The sequence below is a fragment of the Centruroides sculpturatus genome, unplaced genomic scaffold (genome assembly GCF_000671375.1).
Source record: "Centruroides sculpturatus isolate CEXI.00-Female unplaced genomic scaffold, Cexi_2.0 scaffold1041, whole genome shotgun sequence".
Classification (NCBI taxonomy): domain Eukaryota; kingdom Metazoa; phylum Arthropoda; class Arachnida; order Scorpiones; family Buthidae; genus Centruroides; species Centruroides sculpturatus.
This window is the reverse complement of record NW_019385153.1, coordinates 235,858-255,254: the sequence shown is the minus strand read 5'-3', so window position 1 is coordinate 255,254 and position 19,397 is coordinate 235,858. Positions and strand designations below refer to the sequence as shown.

Here is a 19,397-nt window from a genome sequence, read left to right as displayed (position 1 = left end):
TACAATATCATTTTTATTTACTTGTCTTTTTTGACTTAGCAGTAAAATATGCTTGGTCTTAAGATGATTCCACATATCTGATGTACTACTATCAAAAAATTTCAGTAAAATGCTATAATTTGTTTACTGCACCAGTTTACCATCCATGATTTTTTTAAATAACATCACATACCACTAATGTTAAAATTTGAAAATTAAAATTAATGTGAAAACAGTTGGAAATTAAACTTAAAATGATAGTTTGCAAATGCTGTTTGTTAAATACTTAAACTCCAACATTTATGAATATTAAAGAAACACTTAACTTTTTTTCAGGAATAAAATGTGAGGTGTTAGGTAGACATAATTGTGAATCTTGACTAATAATTAAGACTAGGAATCTGGACACTAAAAATCATATAAATAGGCATTAAAAGTTCAAAATAGTTAAATCAAGAGACACTAATACTGAAAATAGGCTATTAAAAAAACCTCAATGTTAATCAAACTGATTCAAAGCATAATATACTATAATTTATATATACAAATTTGTGTAAACAATAGTAATTTGTTTTACATTTTCATTCATAAAATTTTTGTTACATTGTTTAATTTTAAAAATAATAAAAATAGGGCAATTTACTCTAAAAAATCTATATTTATTTTACTGTATGTTTTTCAAAATCATTTTTGCATTACAATGTGATTGTGATAAACTACATGCACTTTTTCCAAATTACTCTGTGGAAAAGTTCTCTTATCTCCTGAAATACTTTTTAAATGAGAACTCCTCTCTACATTACAAGATGCTGGTAAAACTGATTAACTGATTTTTGATAAGCAATAGCTTCAGCAACATACTTGAATTCATCAGTTTTCACTTGGAGAGTGTTGAAGGTCTGTTATATGCAAATTCCAGGTGGACTCCCACATCTTAGCATAAATGTGTGATTTAATTAAACAGTTGTGAAATTTAACATATTATAGATATGTGAGATTTTATCCTTTGTTTAGAGTATTACTTTAAATTCTATACTTCACAACTTGTTTGAATAAAATCAAATTGTAATGTCTTTGGATAAAAAGCATACCAGACATATTTTGTTTTATAATTTTTGAATAGGATTTAACACCATACAAACAGTAAAAACAATTGTAATGTGTATGGGGAAGGTACTCCTAGATTTCAAACATGTCAAATGTGGCTTAGAAAGTTCTGTTTGGGAAATTTTGAATTAAAGGCTACAAAATGTATGGGGGCATCCAAAATCTGTTTACAAAGAAAAATTGCAAGAAGAAATTGTTAAAAATTGACAAATAACACAATACAGTATATATAACCAAACACATCAAAAATAAAACAAAAAAAGCACTGAAAACATACTAGCATAGCATGACAGTGAGAGATAGATGATTTGGACATACAGCAGATTGTGTTTATGCTTTGAGCACATTTTTTCACTGTGCACACATCTCAAACTCAGAGATGAATTTCTGTTGAATTTTTCATTTGAACTCTGGAGCACTTGAAGTACAAGGTATCATTGTACTTTGGTTCACCCAACAAAAGTAATTCTAAATATTACCTGTTTAAAACAAACTTGACAGAACATAATTTTTCCTTTGGTAGTAAAATTATGATAAAGTGTTTATGATCAAATTATGATCATCAATTGTTGCTTTTAGAACAGTGGGTTCACACCCACTGTCCTAAAAGCAACAACTTAGATAATTTTACATCAAGCACTGTATCTAAGTGACTCACACAAAACATGAACACTAAATTCTGTGTTTTTAAAGGGACCATCTGAAAAAAAATAGCATAAATGGAAACTACATTCTTCATGTATAGTATACAAGGTCTGTTCAAAAAGTATCAGACCTTATTTTTTTCCGCGTAAACCAATGATGCGAGAGAGGCCTCCTTCGGTGGAGTTGTGGAGGGGAGACCTTATTTTTTTCCGCGTAAACCAATGATGCGAGAGAGGCCTCCTTCGGTGGAGTTGTGGAGGGGACAGTCATGCACAGCCCTGAATTTTTTCCCGCCTGCAGAAAGCGTCAGTCGTTGGCAATCGGCGTATGAGTGAGGTCATGTAGTGCGCTCTCGTCGGATTTCACTAAGCTGGAAAATGACTGAACAACGTGAGCAGCGATATTACATCAAATTTTGCCAAAAACCTTGGCGATACCCGAGTGTAAACCATTCGCAAGATTCAGCAGGCTTTCGGGGACGATCCTCGAGGCCAAAAAAAGCGCGGCAGGTCCGCAGCAATATCAAAGGTCATGTTGACAGTTTTTTCGACTCTCGTGGGGTGGTGTGTCGTGAGTACGCACCACAAGGCCAAACCATCGCAAAGGAGTACTACCAGGAGGTCCTTCGTCGTCTTTCCGATACAGTGCGATGCAAACGATGGGATCTGTGGTCGATCAAAACTTGGCAGCTCCATCGTGATAACGCATCCGCCCATTCTGCGCATCTGATTCGGGCTTTCGTCGCCAAACACAATACTCCTGTGGTTCGTCACGCTCCGTATTCTCTCCACATGGCTCCGTGTGACCTTTGGCTATTTCTCAAGCTGAAAATGCCGCTAAAAGGAACCCAAATTTAGTCGAGAGAAGACATCGTGCGAAATGCGACGGACCGGCTGATAACCATTCCAAAAGATGCGTTCCAGCAGTGTTTCCAGCAATGGCAGAAACGCTGGGAGAAGTGTATACATTACCAAGGAGACTACTTTGAAGATTAGGGTTTTGTTCCTCAAAGTCAATAAATTTATTTTTGCCAACCAAAGGTCCGATACTTTTTGAACAGACCTTGTAAGCCTGATTAGGTAATGAATCTGCATTTCAGAGGTGGCTATATTGTTCATGTGTGTGTTTACAGATCAACTAAATAAAAAAAAATTGTGAACAACCTATTGCTAAATATACTTACAATATGAAAAGCAACTTTTTTTTTTAATCTAATCACAAAAAAATATTTAAATCTCTAAAAGATTAATTTTGAATTTTTTTTATATAAAATTTGTCAGCCAGTCAAAAGCATAATTTCCAATGTTAAATGTGTGGGAATTCAAGAAAATTGGTTACAAATCATTTAACTGTTAACAATTAAACCAGATTTTAAATTTAAATTATACATGAATGAAATTCATTGATCATTTCAAAGTACATTAACATTGGGCTAGTAGATTGATTAATTTCATATTTTTATAACTCTTTTAAACTCTCTACGCTTAAAAATGGCTAGCTGCTTATAATTGTTTTTGCCCTTTCTATGGTTAATAAATTATCATCTGTATTGACACTTTAATGAAAAGAAATACTGTAATACGTTAATAATAAATATTATTTTTAGATGTTATTTAAATATAAAGAATAAATATATTCAATTAAATTTTATCAAAACTTTTGAAAATATCTGGTGTGCATCTTTTATTTTAGTTACTGTATATCTTGAATGAATTATTAACAGTTTTTAATTGTTTTAATGTTTTTTTTAGGGGCCAAGGGTTCATAATCATAAGGTGCCGAGAGTTTTTTTACTTTTTCTGACATGTGGGCAATAAGAGGGGCTGTTTATGAAGCCCATTATGGATTAAGCTTGAATGGGACCTGGCACATCTGAAACAGACCACCCATGATAAATTTCTGGGGTTTTTCAATCTGTCTGGATTCAATCCCAGGTCCCCAAAAGTGATAGATTAATGGCTGAGTGGTGAAGGTGATAAGACCTTCACCACTCAGCCATCCAGGTGCCAAAGGGTGTCCTTTTATAAGAAACTTCGTTTCAAACAATTTTCAGATTTTGTATTGTAATGTCAGAGTCAATAAACCAAAATTTTCATGCATTATAATCTTATTTACTAACCCTGCTTAATGTTATCAGTCAGTTGTTATCAGTACAGCAAATTCCAAAGTATTAACAATTCTGCTGCAAAGAGCAAATGTAAAAATTTTATGTCTGAATTTATTTCAAACATTAAATTTTTATGTATTTTATTACATAAAGTCTGTATATATCAATATATTTTCTTTATATATAAAGAAAATAATATGTCATTCTGTTTTTTTTTTTTTTCAAACTCTGATGGTCCATAAAAAAAAAAGACAAGTGTAAATAACAAAATGAATTTATTACCAAAAGTTAGATACAAACATGGTTATTTTTTGACATAATCACCGTGAAGATTGAGGAATTTGTCATATTCTCTGGATGAGCTTTTCCATCCCCTTTTCATAGAATGTTGCTGCCAATAACTTGAGATAGGCCCTAATGTTGTTTTGAAGATCATTAGTTCGTTAGTTTCAAACCTCTGCCCTTCTAGCCACTTTTCCTGTTCAGGAAAGAGGTGGAACTTGCTCGGCGGTAAATTGGGTATACGCTGGGTGTTTAAAGGTGGTGAAGACTTCCACCCAGCTTAAAACTTTTTAATGTGCGAAGACTTTCATCTCTTTCATGAACTGAAAACATGGCTAGCAGGGCAGAGATTTGAGACTAATGAACTAATGACGATATTCAAAACGTTTCTTCTAATTCTATGTCACGACTTGGTGCATTTATACAGTCGCAGGCGAGGCTGTACGCAACACTCGGAGAGGGGTGAAGTTACAAATTACGAGGCATGCGGGGGAGGCCGTCAAGTCAGGAGAAGATGAGAGGGGAAGGGAGCGGGAAGTACGGAAAATCCCAGACTGATACCGTATACTATCGATGTAACAGACTGAAGAGGGGCGGAAGCCCGAAACGCGTTTCTGTATGAATTAAAATGTATGTATTGTGCCAAGTGTCGATAAATGCACCAAGTCGTGACATAGAATTAGAAGAAACAAGAAAAAGAAGACACGGTTTCGACAAATAACTAATTCAAAACGTTGTTAAGGCCATCTCAATTCAGTGGCGGCAACATTCTATGACAAGGGGGATGGAAAAGCTCATCCAGAGATATGACAAATTCCTCAATCTTCACAGTGATTATGTTGAAAAGTAACCATGTATGTACCTAACTTTTGGTAATAAATTCATTTTGTTATTTACACTTGTCTTTTTTTTTTATGGACCATCAGAGTTTGAAAAAAAAACAGAATGACATATTATTTTTTTTATATATAAAGAAAATATATTGATATATACAGACTTTATGTAATAAAATACATAAAAATTTAATGTTTGAAATAAATTCAGACATAAAATTACTAAGAGCTTTTTCTACCAGCAATTCATCTACAATGATGAATCAGAAAATTCTTCTTTACCATCTGCATGGGCCATAGTGATATTAGAATGTTCAGTCTTATTTGGAAGCACAAGATTTTTGTTTTTAACACATTCTGGTCAAAAACCTTTCAACATGCATTCAATGTTGATGGATCTTAATTCTGATAATACCAATCCTATATGTTTGATACAGTCCACAATAGAAAATTTTTTTCTACATGTCAATGACTGTTAGTGTTATATAGTCATCTAGTTTATTCAAAATGTATTGGAATATTTGCTTTACTTAGTACATTTTAAATGTTATTATACCCTAATCTAGTGGTTTTACCAATGAAGTCATATTAAGTGACAGAAAACAAAGTTGCAGATTTGGATGATCCAAAACCAGATGGCCAAGTGCATTGTCTACAATCAATAGAAATTTAAATTTGAGATATTTTTTCTTTATATAGCATTTAACTTTTGTACACATGTATTGAACCATTCAGTAAAACTTTGTTTCATCCAGGCTTTTTTTCTTTGCTATTCAATAAGTTGGCAAGCTATTCAAATTTACATGTTTCATTGACTGCAGTTTTAGGCATCAACTGATGAGCAACACTTTTAGCATACAATCTCTCAAGGCATTGCTGCAAAATAGAAAGGTCACATGATTCCTGGCTACTTCAAAATCACTAATGGTTTTTTGTGATTCTATTACATAAGCTTTTTACTTGGCATTTTTTTTTTCCAAAAAAAAAACGACCACTTCCATTTGCATTCCAAACTTGATCAGAAGTGTATCCATCATGTTCAATAATTTTGGTTAGTTTTGGAAGAAATTCTTTAGCTGCTTGCTCATCTGCATATGCAATTTTATTTTTACTCTTTATATTATGAAGTGTATCTCTTTGAAGAAATCCCGAGCTAATTCCATTTCTTTAATCTGGTTATAAATTCTTAATGTCTTCTATTTAATGGTATCTTTCATCTACTGTTTTTTTTTTTTTTTTTTTCCTTTTGCAATCTATCTTTTACTTATATTACCAGTACTTTTTTATCTTATCTATAAATATTATTGATGAAAAACAAAAAAGATGTTGCTTATTTTTTTTTCTTCTTTTGAATAGAGTTATTTAATTCCAGGTGTTAATAATTATTAATGTTTATATATTTAAATTAAATTAATCTTGATTTAAATACTTATTAAATGGTTTTTTTTAACAGGAGTTTCTGCTAGCTGAAAAAATAAATACATTGTTATGGATGATTCGAATGGGATCTATAATGTTCACAGTATTGTATATGATTCCTTTGTTTGGGTAAGTAGCTATTATGATTAAAGTATATTTGAAATTTCAAATGAAACGTTTTTAATAAAAAATATTTAAACAAAAATTGCAAAGAATTTATAATATGAATTAATATAAACAAAAGTTATTTATTAATCCACATTTAAAACATTACACATGATGTAATTGTAATCACAGTGCCATATTTAGTTTTTGAATAAGTGTTCTAGATAAATTTCATTTTCTGATATTAATTTAATACTAAAATTTTCATATATATTATTTTAACACTATAATAATGTAAAGCAAGAAAAGTATATCTAACACATATTTTGGAAATCTAACTTTTTTAGTTATGATGAATATTATTATTTAACCTTTAGCAAGAGCACAGTAAAAAAAAAAAAAAATTTAAATTGAAAATTTTGATTTAATTGTACAAGTTTGAATGTACTATATATGTTGAATTGAATTTGAATCATAATATTTTTTTAAATAATATGGATTTTACTGCTTTCTTATTAGAAATTTATAAAAACAGACAATTTCCTATTTTATAAAAAAGTTTATATAAATAGTTCATTTTAAAAAGTTTATCTTGATAGTGTAATATTGATAATAAATCTTGTTTTAGGTATTTTATTAAGTAAGAATTTAAAATTTTATAAATGCATCAAAGAAATTTATATAAATTGCAGAAATTGCTGTTCATTAGATCAATAAAATACTAGTAATTTAATTAAGTTTTATTATAGAAGTTTGATAGACAAACATTCTATCCAACTTTTATTATATGTGTAATCAGAATTTTATACATTTAATCTTCAACATTGTCTATTGATAATGCTGAAATTAAGTGTATAAAATCCTGGTAATAATAATAAAGTAAAGAATTAGAAAAATTTGTAGATAAAAATGAATTAAATTAACAAAATATAGTCAAACACAATGTTTCTCAATTATACATTTTTCACAATTATACATGAAATATTCTGAAGGATACTTTCTATTATAAAACATTTCAGTTATATGTTCTTCATTTAGAGCTGCCACAATCTAGTGCTTTGTGAGAGCAAAACGCTAGCACATCTGATGACATCAAAGGCTCTGTCCCTTTCTTTGTGGCCACGTGGTTTTTCCTTTGCTAGTACATTGATCTGCGAACATATGCTCACTGTTGACAGAATTCGACAGATAGAGAAGTCGCGCTAGCAAGAGAGAGCGGGGAAACTTGATGACGGCATGAACATGTCAAGTGTCGAAAAACAAATAATAGAATTTTATCTATGTAAGTAAATTACATGATTAATACATTCAGTATTGAAAAGAAAATAGTATAAACGTTGTACATAAATATTTTTGGCTAGTTAAGCCCAACTAGTTATAGTAGGCATGTTTTTCCCATGCTGTTTCCAAGTTCGGAACGAAAACTGACTGATTACAAATATAGATTATAATAAAATCTTTGTTCTATAGCAATCCACATCTGTGGAATCCAAGTTATGCCGACTACTACAAAAAGAACAAGAGGGATTCCACACTAACATAATTAAGAGAGCTTTTAGCTTCTGAACATGGAATCAACATCACTTGTAATTAATCTGGACCATGAATTTAATAACCAGCCTGGTGGCAACACTAGTCGCTAATCTCCCATGATGCAGCACTTTTATGTAAGCAACCGTTGTGTAGTTTGCGGCTGCTTCATGCCTGAGTGGCTTACCTAGCAAAATGGCTCGTAGCCTTGTGGGGAAAAAAGGCGGGGCTTTGGAGTACAAACAAGTGTACGCTACCTCCTGCTTCTCGTAGTTTTGCAGCGGCTCTTATACAACTTTACATTTGCATTACATATTTTTTGATAGTTTATAGCACTTTTCTTGTTTATGCATTATTCACTTTGACATGGAAAAATTTTAAGTAATTAAAGAAAATTCAGCAAAGAGTTGCTTAACTTTCTTGGCAACATTTAAAACTGCATGTGGTGCCATCTGTTATGATATTTTATTTTAAAAACTTTTTATATTTTTAATTATTATAGAATGGCAAAAAGTTTAATTTTGAGGGTAAGAATGGATTTTATAAAAAAAAATTGTAAATACTAATAACTAGTAAAATCTTCATTTAAGTCTGACCCTACTTGAGATATGATATATGATCTACTATATCTATCCATCCCTCTACCTTTCACCGCCAAAATTTAATAGCATCAATGCCCATAATACACAAACCTCTCTGCAATATTTCAGAAATTTTCAACAAAAAGCACAGGAGTTATTAAGCTTCAAAGAGGGTGAACAAAATTCTGCCTCACACATTAACATCCATATACAGAAAAACCCTCAGCTTTTTTTGAATTTCTCGATGTTTCATAGTCTCCTGAGTCCAAAAATGGAAAAAATCTTGTAGGGGATCAATCACCATACTTTTTATCTGTTAAATATAACAGAGAAAAGGTAAAGGGAAAGTAAAAAAAAAATGAAAAAGCAAATTTATATATTCACTTCAACTTAGTCCTCACTGACAGAGAATCATCAACAGATACAAAAAGCAAAACAAATAATATGTAATGTGACATTGTTTTTTACAAGTTATCCAGTTTAATAAATCACTCTGCCAGTACAACATATTGAAAATTTTCACTTTTCATATTTTGTAGTGTGGACCAATTTTGCTAAGCAAATAAAAATTGTTTTACAGTTTCTCATTTATTTTAACTATTTGCTGTCAATGTGAGCTAGCTTTTAGAATGACTTTCATTCTTTAATGTGATTGGAGTTTTAATGGAAAGAAAATGAACTATTGTCACATACTGTATCAGTGTGACAAATCTATTGAAAAAAACAAGAAATGAGCAAAACTTGCTTAATTTTTTAAAAAGTGAAATTTTTTAAATTCATACTGTTCTACTTTTCTTTTTAGACATTGTTCAGATGTGTTATACATATAATAAATTAAAACTTCTTTTTTAAGAATTACACACAAATTCAGTTATGCAGTGTTAATTTAATACTTTTGCGAAAATTATATTCACTGTGAAAGCAATTCAAAAATAGTTTCAATTGTATGTTTTTCTCATTTACATGATATTTTTCTGTTTTCTTGAAAAATATATAAATGAGGTTCAACTGTACAGTATATCAAATCGCTGCATAATTTTATTTTGAATTTTTTACTTATATATTAAATAATCTCATGAATTGATATATATTTTCTTATGAATTAATGAGTTGTTTTTATTATATTTCAGAATTAATCCTTATAATTATTATTACAAAGCTTTGATGAGTAATGCTGCCACAAGTGCCCTGCGTCTCCATCAACGCTTGCACAATGTGAGATTCAGCTTTACAAGAGAATTCTTTGCTCAGTTGCTATTAGAGGATAGTTGCCACTATCTCTTTTATTCTCTTATTTTTCTCTATGTATACCCAATGACTTGTATCCTTTAATGTATAATTCATAATAATAAATTTAGTTTTTAATTTTAAGATTAAAATTTCTTTAATAAAAATTTAATTTTTATTAAGAAATTTAGTTTTTATGTAAAATTATGAATGTCTTTAGTTTTAAACTGAAATTTTCATTAGATGTATTTACATAGTTTTCAGTTATGTCAAAGACAAGTATTTCACTACTTTATTAAAATTTTAAGCATAATGATATACAGTGTACAACAAAACTGTTTAGTTCAGGCTCTTTCTATTGTAAGCCATATTTTATATTTCAATCTTGTTGCAATCTTGCAAGACATAGCTATAAAAGCTGATAATTTGAAAGATTAAAAATATTTCTACTGATAAAAATATTTAGCTCCCTGAACTAAACAGTTTTGTCTTAAATACTATATATTATGGTGCCTGTGTTACCTGAGTTAGTTAGTTAATACATTTTTTCCGAAATAATTTGTTAAGAAATGTTAAAGATGTAAAATTTTTATAGAAATTTGTATATTTGATTATTATTTTCAATTTATAACATTTTTGAATTTTTTTTATTTTGCTCTTGGATACTTACAAAAGAAGTACCATATTTTTGTTTGTTAGAAATTGCTAGAATAAAAAATACAACCTTTGCATAACTTGCTTTACCATTTATACTCAATTCCTATGAAACAGATGGTGATTCATAGGCACACATTTCTAATTGCATTTTTAAATCAGTATATAACCCACTCTATCACATAACTTCAGTCTTTCAAATTGCCTTTTAAACATATAGTTTGCACAAAAAATATGTAAAAAAAGTATAATGAAAATTTTTGTATTTCCACTTATTATTTGTATTTTATAAATTGTCGTAAATTTGATTATGATGATTTCTGAATCTAAATGATAATATAATTAAACAATAGACAGTGCACATGATAATTAAAAATAAAAAGCAATTTAGAAATTTGTTATTTTATTTTAAAATATTGCAGATGAGAGAATGACATTTTGGAAAAAAAAATTATATAAAATTTATTAAAAAAAATTAATAAAAAAAATTTGCATTATTTAATTTATTGATATAATATGCAAATGATGATAGTATGTCCTTACAATTATGGCAGTATATGTTTTAATATTGAATTTTTTAAACGTAGTCTGTTTAAATTTGAGTTATTTAGTTTTGAAAGATTGCTTTTTAAAATTAAGAATGAAGATAGATGAAAATATCTGTATGTACTGATTAACTGGTTTGGAGATAGATTCCATTTTAAATAAAATTTAATCCTCTTTTGATAGAGATTAATAATTCAGCTTATTATTGATATAATGTTATGAAAAATGTGTTTTATATTATGTTATATTAAGATTTTTCTTTTAACTTACTGTAAATGTGCTGTTAAATATCAATGTATTGATATAATAGCATATTATTATAAAGTGAAGTGGCTAGACAATTTAGTTGAATTTGATGAGTGTTTCTATGATTGTGAAAGAACTATTTAAACTTAGAAATATATTAACAAGACTTGGTTGCTTGTTGTTCTCTATTATATGTATTTTCTTAGCACAATGTTGCTATTGAGAACATATTACATAGGAACACTTTCAGAGGAAAAGGTTGTTTTATTGATGTGAATGAATATGCATTTTGGGCTTAATGCCCCTCTTCAGTCCTGAGATAGTGACAGTTAAACCAACATGACTTGTAAGAAGATATACACGTAGTTGAAAAAGGGAAAAGGAGCTACGTGTATATCTTCTTACAAGTCATGTTGGTTTAACTGTCACTATCGCAGAACTGAAGAGGGGCGTTAAACCCGAAATGCATATCCGTTCACACCAATAAAACAACCTTTTCCTCTGAAAGTGTTCCTGTGTAATATGTTCTCAATAGCAACATTGTGCTAAGAAAATACATATTAACAAGACTTCATATACATTTATTCTATATTTAACTACAATAATAAGTGGTACACATTCTATTCCAAAATCTAGCTATATATTCTTCAATCTATGTGTTACCTATCTTAAGGTTCTGATTTGATGTAATCTGGTTAACCTCTTTTCAAAGTTTCAATAAAATCTTTAGATAAAAAGATAACTCATAACTCGCTTATGAGAGAGCAAAAATTTGGGTTGTTTTTTTTTTTACTCTTTTTGCTCTGTAGACACTAAGGAAGATCTTTTTATCATCCCATCAAGAGTTTGACTGGACCAACAATGGGGCTGCTGGGTGGAAAGGAATGGGGCTCAACATATCAGGGACAGACCACCCCAAAAAATTTCTGGGTTTTTTAACCCATCCTGATTCTTGGATCCCTCAAAGCATTAGGTTAACACCTTAATCACTTGGTTGAGAAATCCAAATTTCAAATTTTATCTTCAAATATATAAGGACTTCTTTTTAGATTACCAAAAGCAAGTGAAAATAAAAATGATGATCAGAAAATAGGATTTTGTTTGTGACATATATTTTACAAATAAATATTTATAAATAAATACAATAGAGCATCGATTATCCAAATATTGATCAACCGAAAGTGTTCCAGTTGGCAAATTTAAATTTCCACTAGTGCTGTAGCACTGCAATATTTGGCTATATCTTGAGCTACTTCAATATTATTTTTGTTGGTGTGTGTGTTTTAGCTGGCAGCACTGGCCTGACCATGAGAGGGTACTTAAGGACACACCAGGATTTGAACGAATTTAATTAACCTATCCCATGTTGAAACATGGGATAGGTTAATTAAANTATATATATAATATGTATAATAAACTATTTTAAAAATTAAAGGAAAGTAAAGTAAATATACTAGAAATGCAATCATTATTATAAATTAAATTTCTTTTTAGGATGTAGAGAATTTAGCCATAAACAGTTTAAAATGAAGTTCAGTTTAAAGCTAAAAATAATACTTTTTTTTTTATATGCTTTAAATTAATCTTTTCAAATGTTTAATTAATTATATATTTTAAAAGGTTTTCAGATTTAATGATGATAATATAATGGTTAAATTAAAGTTTTTGAATAGTCATGAAATAATCTAAGTTATTTATAACTTTCATTTTTTTAAATATTTGTTTTAAAACTATTTTTCAATAGTAATAATAATAATAATTTAATAGTTTTGTTTGCCTTAATGATGATGCAGTGGTTTTGTTACCAATATTTCTTTTTGCTGTGCTACATTGTTCAAGTTATTCTTTGACATTGCTGAATGTAAGAAATATTGACTATTCTACTATTATGTTATTGATTAATGAATTTTAAAATAATTTCATTTATTGGTGTTTACTAAAACATTGAGATTGAATACTAAAGTATTTGTATTGTTTGTATTTGTATTATTGCAAAGTACTTAATATTATCTGATAATGAAGCTTTGAAAACAGTTATTAAATGCTTTGACTTCTTAACTTTTATGATGAATTTTAAGAAACTTTAATTTTTGACTTGCTGATTTAAGTTTTTAAATTTTATTTGAGTGCTTAAACATATGCTGCTTCTGTTAATATGAGTAATTATGAAATTTACATTTTTGAATGTTTAAAATTTTATTACATATTGCCTAAAATTATAATAAACTAATCAGGAAAAATATTTATAAACAGTAAAACTGTACAAAACACATTCTTATACAAGAAAGATAGGACTTGAAGTACATTTCTGATGATATAAATTATAAGCTAACACAGAATTTGGAATAAGCTTGAATTTTTATTTTGATATTTTACTAAGAAAATGTTTCTATTTCCATTATACAAAAAAATTAATTTTTTATTGAACTCATTCCATAAAGATAGAATTGAATGTTAATAGATTTTATTTGTAAAGATATTGATACCAACTTGAAATTAGATAAAATATTTAAACAATTNATTTTTTAAAAAAAAATTGTAAATACTAATAACTAGTAAAATCTTCATTTAAGTCTGACCCTACTTGAGATATGATATATGATCTACTATATCTATCCATCCCTCTACCTTTCACCGCCAAAATTTAATAGCATCAATGCCCATAATACACAAACCTCTCTGCAATATTTCAGAAATTTTCAACAAAAAGCACAGGAGTTATTAAGCTTCAAAGAGGGTGAACAAAATTCTGCCTCACACATTAACATCCATATACAGAAAAACCCTCAGCTTTTTTTGAATTTCTCGATGTTTCATAGTCTCCTGAGTCCAAAAATGGAAAAAATCTTGTAGGGGATCAATCACCATACTTTTTATCTGTTAAATATAACAGAGAAAAGGTAAAGGGAAAGTAAAAAAAAAATGAAAAAGCAAATTTATATATTCACTTCAACTTAGTCCTCACTGACAGAGAATCATCAACAGATACAAAAAGCAAAACAAATAATATGTAATGTGACATTGTTTTTTACAAGTTATCCAGTTTAATAAATCACTCTGCCAGTACAACATATTGAAAATTTTCACTTTTCATATTTTGTAGTGTGGACCAATTTTGCTAAGCAAATAAAAATTGTTTTACAGTTTCTCATTTATTTTAACTATTTGCTGTCAATGTGAGCTAGCTTTTAGAATGACTTTCATTCTTTAATGTGATTGGAGTTTTAATGGAAAGAAAATGAACTATTGTCACATACTGTATCAGTGTGACAAATCTATTGAAAAAAACAAGAAATGAGCAAAACTTGCTTAATTTTTTAAAAAGTGAAATTTTTTAAATTCATACTGTTCTACTTTTCTTTTTAGACATTGTTCAGATGTGTTATACATATAATAAATTAAAACTTCTTTTTTAAGAATTACACACAAATTCAGTTATGCAGTGTTAATTTAATACTTTTGCGAAAATTATATTCACTGTGAAAGCAATTCAAAAATAGTTTCAATTGTATGTTTTTCTCATTTACATGATATTTTTCTGTTTTCTTGAAAAATATATAAATGAGGTTCAACTGTACAGTATATCAAATCGCTGCATAATTTTATTTTGAATTTTTTACTTATATATTAAATAATCTCATGAATTGATATATATTTTCTTATGAATTAATGAGTTGTTTTTATTATATTTCAGAATTAATCCTTATAATTATTATTACAAAGCTTTGATGAGTAATGCTGCCACAAGTGCCCTGCGTCTCCATCAACGCTTGCACAATGTGAGATTCAGCTTTACAAGAGAATTCTTTGCTCAGTTGCTATTAGAGGATAGTTGCCACTATCTCTTTTATTCTCTTATTTTTCTCTATGTATACCCAATGACTTGTATCCTTTAATGTATAATTCATAATAATAAATTTAGTTTTTAATTTTAAGATTAAAATTTCTTTAATAAAAATTTAATTTTTATTAAGAAATTTAGTTTTTATGTAAAATTATGAATGTCTTTAGTTTTAAACTGAAATTTTCATTAGATGTATTTACATAGTTTTCAGTTATGTCAAAGACAAGTATTTCACTACTTTATTAAAATTTTAAGCATAATGATATACAGTGTACAACAAAACTGTTTAGTTCAGGCTCTTTCTATTGTAAGCCATATTTTATATTTCAATCTTGTTGCAATCTTGCAAGACATAGCTATAAAAGCTGATAATTTGAAAGATTAAAAATATTTCTACTGATAAAAATATTTAGCTCCCTGAACTAAACAGTTTTGTCTTAAATACTATATATTATGGTGCCTGTGTTACCTGAGTTAGTTAGTTAATACATTTTTTCCGAAATAATTTGTTAAGAAATGTTAAAGATGTAAAATTTTTATAGAAATTTGTATATTTGATTATTATTTTCAATTTATAACATTTTTGAATTTTTTTTATTTTGCTCTTGGATACTTACAAAAGAAGTACCATATTTTTGTTTGTTAGAAATTGCTAGAATAAAAAATACAACCTTTGCATAACTTGCTTTACCATTTATACTCAATTCCTATGAAACAGATGGTGATTCATAGGCACACATTTCTAATTGCATTTTTAAATCAGTATATAACCCACTCTATCACATAACTTCAGTCTTTCAAATTGCCTTTTAAACATATAGTTTGCACAAAAAATATGTAAAAAAAGTATAATGAAAATTTTTGTATTTCCACTTATTATTTGTATTTTATAAATTGTCGTAAATTTGATTATGATGATTTCTGAATCTAAATGATAATATAATTAAACAATAGACAGTGCACATGATAATTAAAAATAAAAAGCAATTTAGAAATTTGTTATTTTATTTTAAAATATTGCAGATGAGAGAATGACATTTTGGAAAAAAAAATTATATAAAATTTATTAAAAAAAATTAATAAAAAAAATTTGCATTATTTAATTTATTGATATAATATGCAAATGATGATAGTATGTCCTTACAATTATGGCAGTATATGTTTTAATATTGAATTTTTTAAACGTAGTCTGTTTAAATTTGAGTTATTTAGTTTTGAAAGATTGCTTTTTAAAATTAAGAATGAAGATAGATGAAAATATCTGTATGTACTGATTAACTGGTTTGGAGATAGATTCCATTTTAAATAAAATTTAATCCTCTTTTGATAGAGATTAATAATTCAGCTTATTATTGATATAATGTTATGAAAAATGTGTTTTATATTATGTTATATTAAGATTTTTCTTTTAACTTACTGTAAATGTGCTGTTAAATATCAATGTATTGATATAATAGCATATTATTATAAAGTGAAGTGGCTAGACAATTTAGTTGAATTTGATGAGTGTTTCTATGATTGTGAAAGAACTATTTAAACTTAGAAATATATTAACAAGACTTGGTTGCTTGTTGTTCTCTATTATATGTATTTTCTTAGCACAATGTTGCTATTGAGAACATATTACATAGGAACACTTTCAGAGGAAAAGGTTGTTTTATTGATGTGAATGAATATGCATTTTGGGCTTAATGCCCCTCTTCAGTCCTGAGATAGTGACAGTTAAACCAACATGACTTGTAAGAAGATATACACGTAGTTGAAAAAGGGAAAAGGAGCTACGTGTATATCTTCTTACAAGTCATGTTGGTTTAACTGTCACTATCGCAGAACTGAAGAGGGGCGTTAAACCCGAAATGCATATCCGTTCACACCAATAAAACAACCTTTTCCTCTGAAAGTGTTCCTGTGTAATATGTTCTCAATAGCAACATTGTGCTAAGAAAATACATATTAACAAGACTTCATATACATTTATTCTATATTTAACTACAATAATAAGTGGTACACATTCTATTCCAAAATCTAGCTATATATTCTTCAATCTATGTGTTACCTATCTTAAGGTTCTGATTTGATGTAATCTGGTTAACCTCTTTTCAAAGTTTCAATAAAATCTTTAGATAAAAAGATAACTCATAACTCACTTATGAGAGAGCAAAAATTTGGGTTGTTTTTTTTTTTACTCTTTTTGCTCTGTAGACACTAAGGAAGATCTTTTTATCATCCCATCAAGAGTTTGACTGGACCAACAATGGGGCTGCTGGGTGGAAAGGAATGGGGCTCAACATATCAGGGACAGACCACCCCAAAAAATTTCTGGGTTTTTCAACCCATCCTGATTCTTGGATCCCTCAAAGCATTAGGTTAACACCTTAATCACTTGGTTGAGAAATCCAAATTTCAAATTTTATCTTCAAATATATAAGGACTTCTTTTTAGATTACCAAAAGCAAGTGAAAATAAAAATGATGATCAGAAAATAGGATTTTGTTTGTGACATATATTTTACAAATAAATATTTATAAATAAATACAATAGAGCATCGATTATCCAAATATTGATCAACCGAAAGTGTTCCAGTTGGCAAATTTAAATTTCCACTAGTGCTGTAGCACTGCAATATTTGGCTATATCTTGAGCTACTCCAATATTATTTTTGTTGGTGTGTGTGTTTTAGCTGGCAGCACTGGCCTGACCATGAGAGGGTACTTAAGGACACACCAGGATTTGAACGAATTTAATTAACCTATCCCATGTTGAAACATGGGATAGGTTAATTAAAATATATTAACCTATATGTACAAAAAATATATTAATATATGTACAAAAAATATATTAACCCATCCCATGTTGAAACATGGGATAGGTTAATATATTTTTTGTACATAATCAGTTATCCGAAAAATTGATTATCCGAACAACCTCAGTCTCGAATTGTTTAGGATAATTGTATTGAATTTTTAAATTCTGATTTATTCTCATATATTTGTTCATTCATTCTTTAGTAACAATTTATTGAAAAACTTTTTCAAGGAATCTTTTTATGCTGATTTAATTGTTTTATTTTCAAATATTAAATAGTAATCAAATGAAATTGTTAAAATTTTGAGCACTGACTCTTATAATATGTTTTATGGTTAGAGGATCACTTTCCTTCCTATCTCAGTATAGATAGTAATGAGTGAAAATTAAACAACTAAACATAATCGATTAGTTTTTATTGTGTAAAGTTGTAATTCTGACATTAGTGGATTCTGAATATGGTCTGTTAATTTTAGGTATTGATTTAAAGCAGCTATGAGCAACCTGCAGCCCTAAGCCATATGTGGTCCATAAGCAAGTTCTTAATATGCAGCCCCCAGTGCTTTAACTTAATAATTTTTTTTTTTTTTTTGGTTTGTTTTAGGTCATTATGCAATGCTAATTAAGCTGATATTCATAACAAAAAATATTCAAACTAGACCAGTGAAAAGAATAAATTATATATTACTAGTTTGCATATTATTTTAGTTCCTACTGTATTGGAGGTTATTGAATATGTTGATCCTTGGCAGGCTTAGTTTGCAACACCATAATAAAAGTATGCTGCCCACCAAAAACAGCCTATGAAATTTTCTGCAGCCCACATCCAGAAAAGATTGCTCATCACTGATTTTTAGAATCAAGAAAAGTACACAAACTAAACAGATTATAATTGATGATAATTTTTTCTAAATTATCATCATATAAATATGTCAAAATTTTCAATTACATAGTCTATGTAGTTTTTGAGATAGGTTCTGAAAGGGATGCAGTTCAATTCATCACCTACCTTTAGTTTTTTATCTATCTTTGACAATTTCAGTAACATTATTCAAATATTTTATACTAAAGGAATAATATAATAGACCAAAATATGATGATATTATTAGAAAGTTCATTGAAATTCTAATATCAAATATAATTAAAATGAAATTGAAAATATTTAAATGATATATTTTGTGGTTAAAACAATATTTATATTAAAAATTACAGAAGTACCTTTAAAATAAATCCTACATATAACAACAGCATTTATATTATTAAAAATTATTTTATAAAATAAATACAGTCGACCTTTCCATAACACGGTAGATACGTTTGAGTTTTATGAATCCAGCTTCTACGAGTCCAGCCAATCACAGCCCGGCACGTATTCAGTTTACGGACTACGGCTGTTTGAAAGGTTTCTTCCATAAAATTAATCGATTCTAGACTAATTCGACTCAACATTTCCAAAATACGTATAATTTTTTGGGAATAATCCATAT

At 28.5% G+C, this 19,397-nt stretch overlaps 1 protein-coding gene across 1 annotated transcript in view; it reads left to right on the top strand.

Moving 5' to 3' along the window:
- The window catches only part of LOC111635528 (transmembrane protein 33-like), a 64,803-nt gene that overhangs the window by 19,089 nt on the left and 26,317 nt on the right, over positions 1-19,397 (top strand). Inside the window, exons 4-6 of the mRNA XM_023380517.1 lie at positions 6,407-6,501; positions 9,719-9,909; positions 13,055-13,122. Of these exons, the coding sequence (XP_023236285.1) occupies positions 6,407-6,501; positions 9,719-9,909; positions 13,055-13,122 (354 nt within the window). The remainder of the gene's footprint in view (positions 1-6,406; positions 6,502-9,718; positions 9,910-13,054; positions 13,123-19,397) is intronic.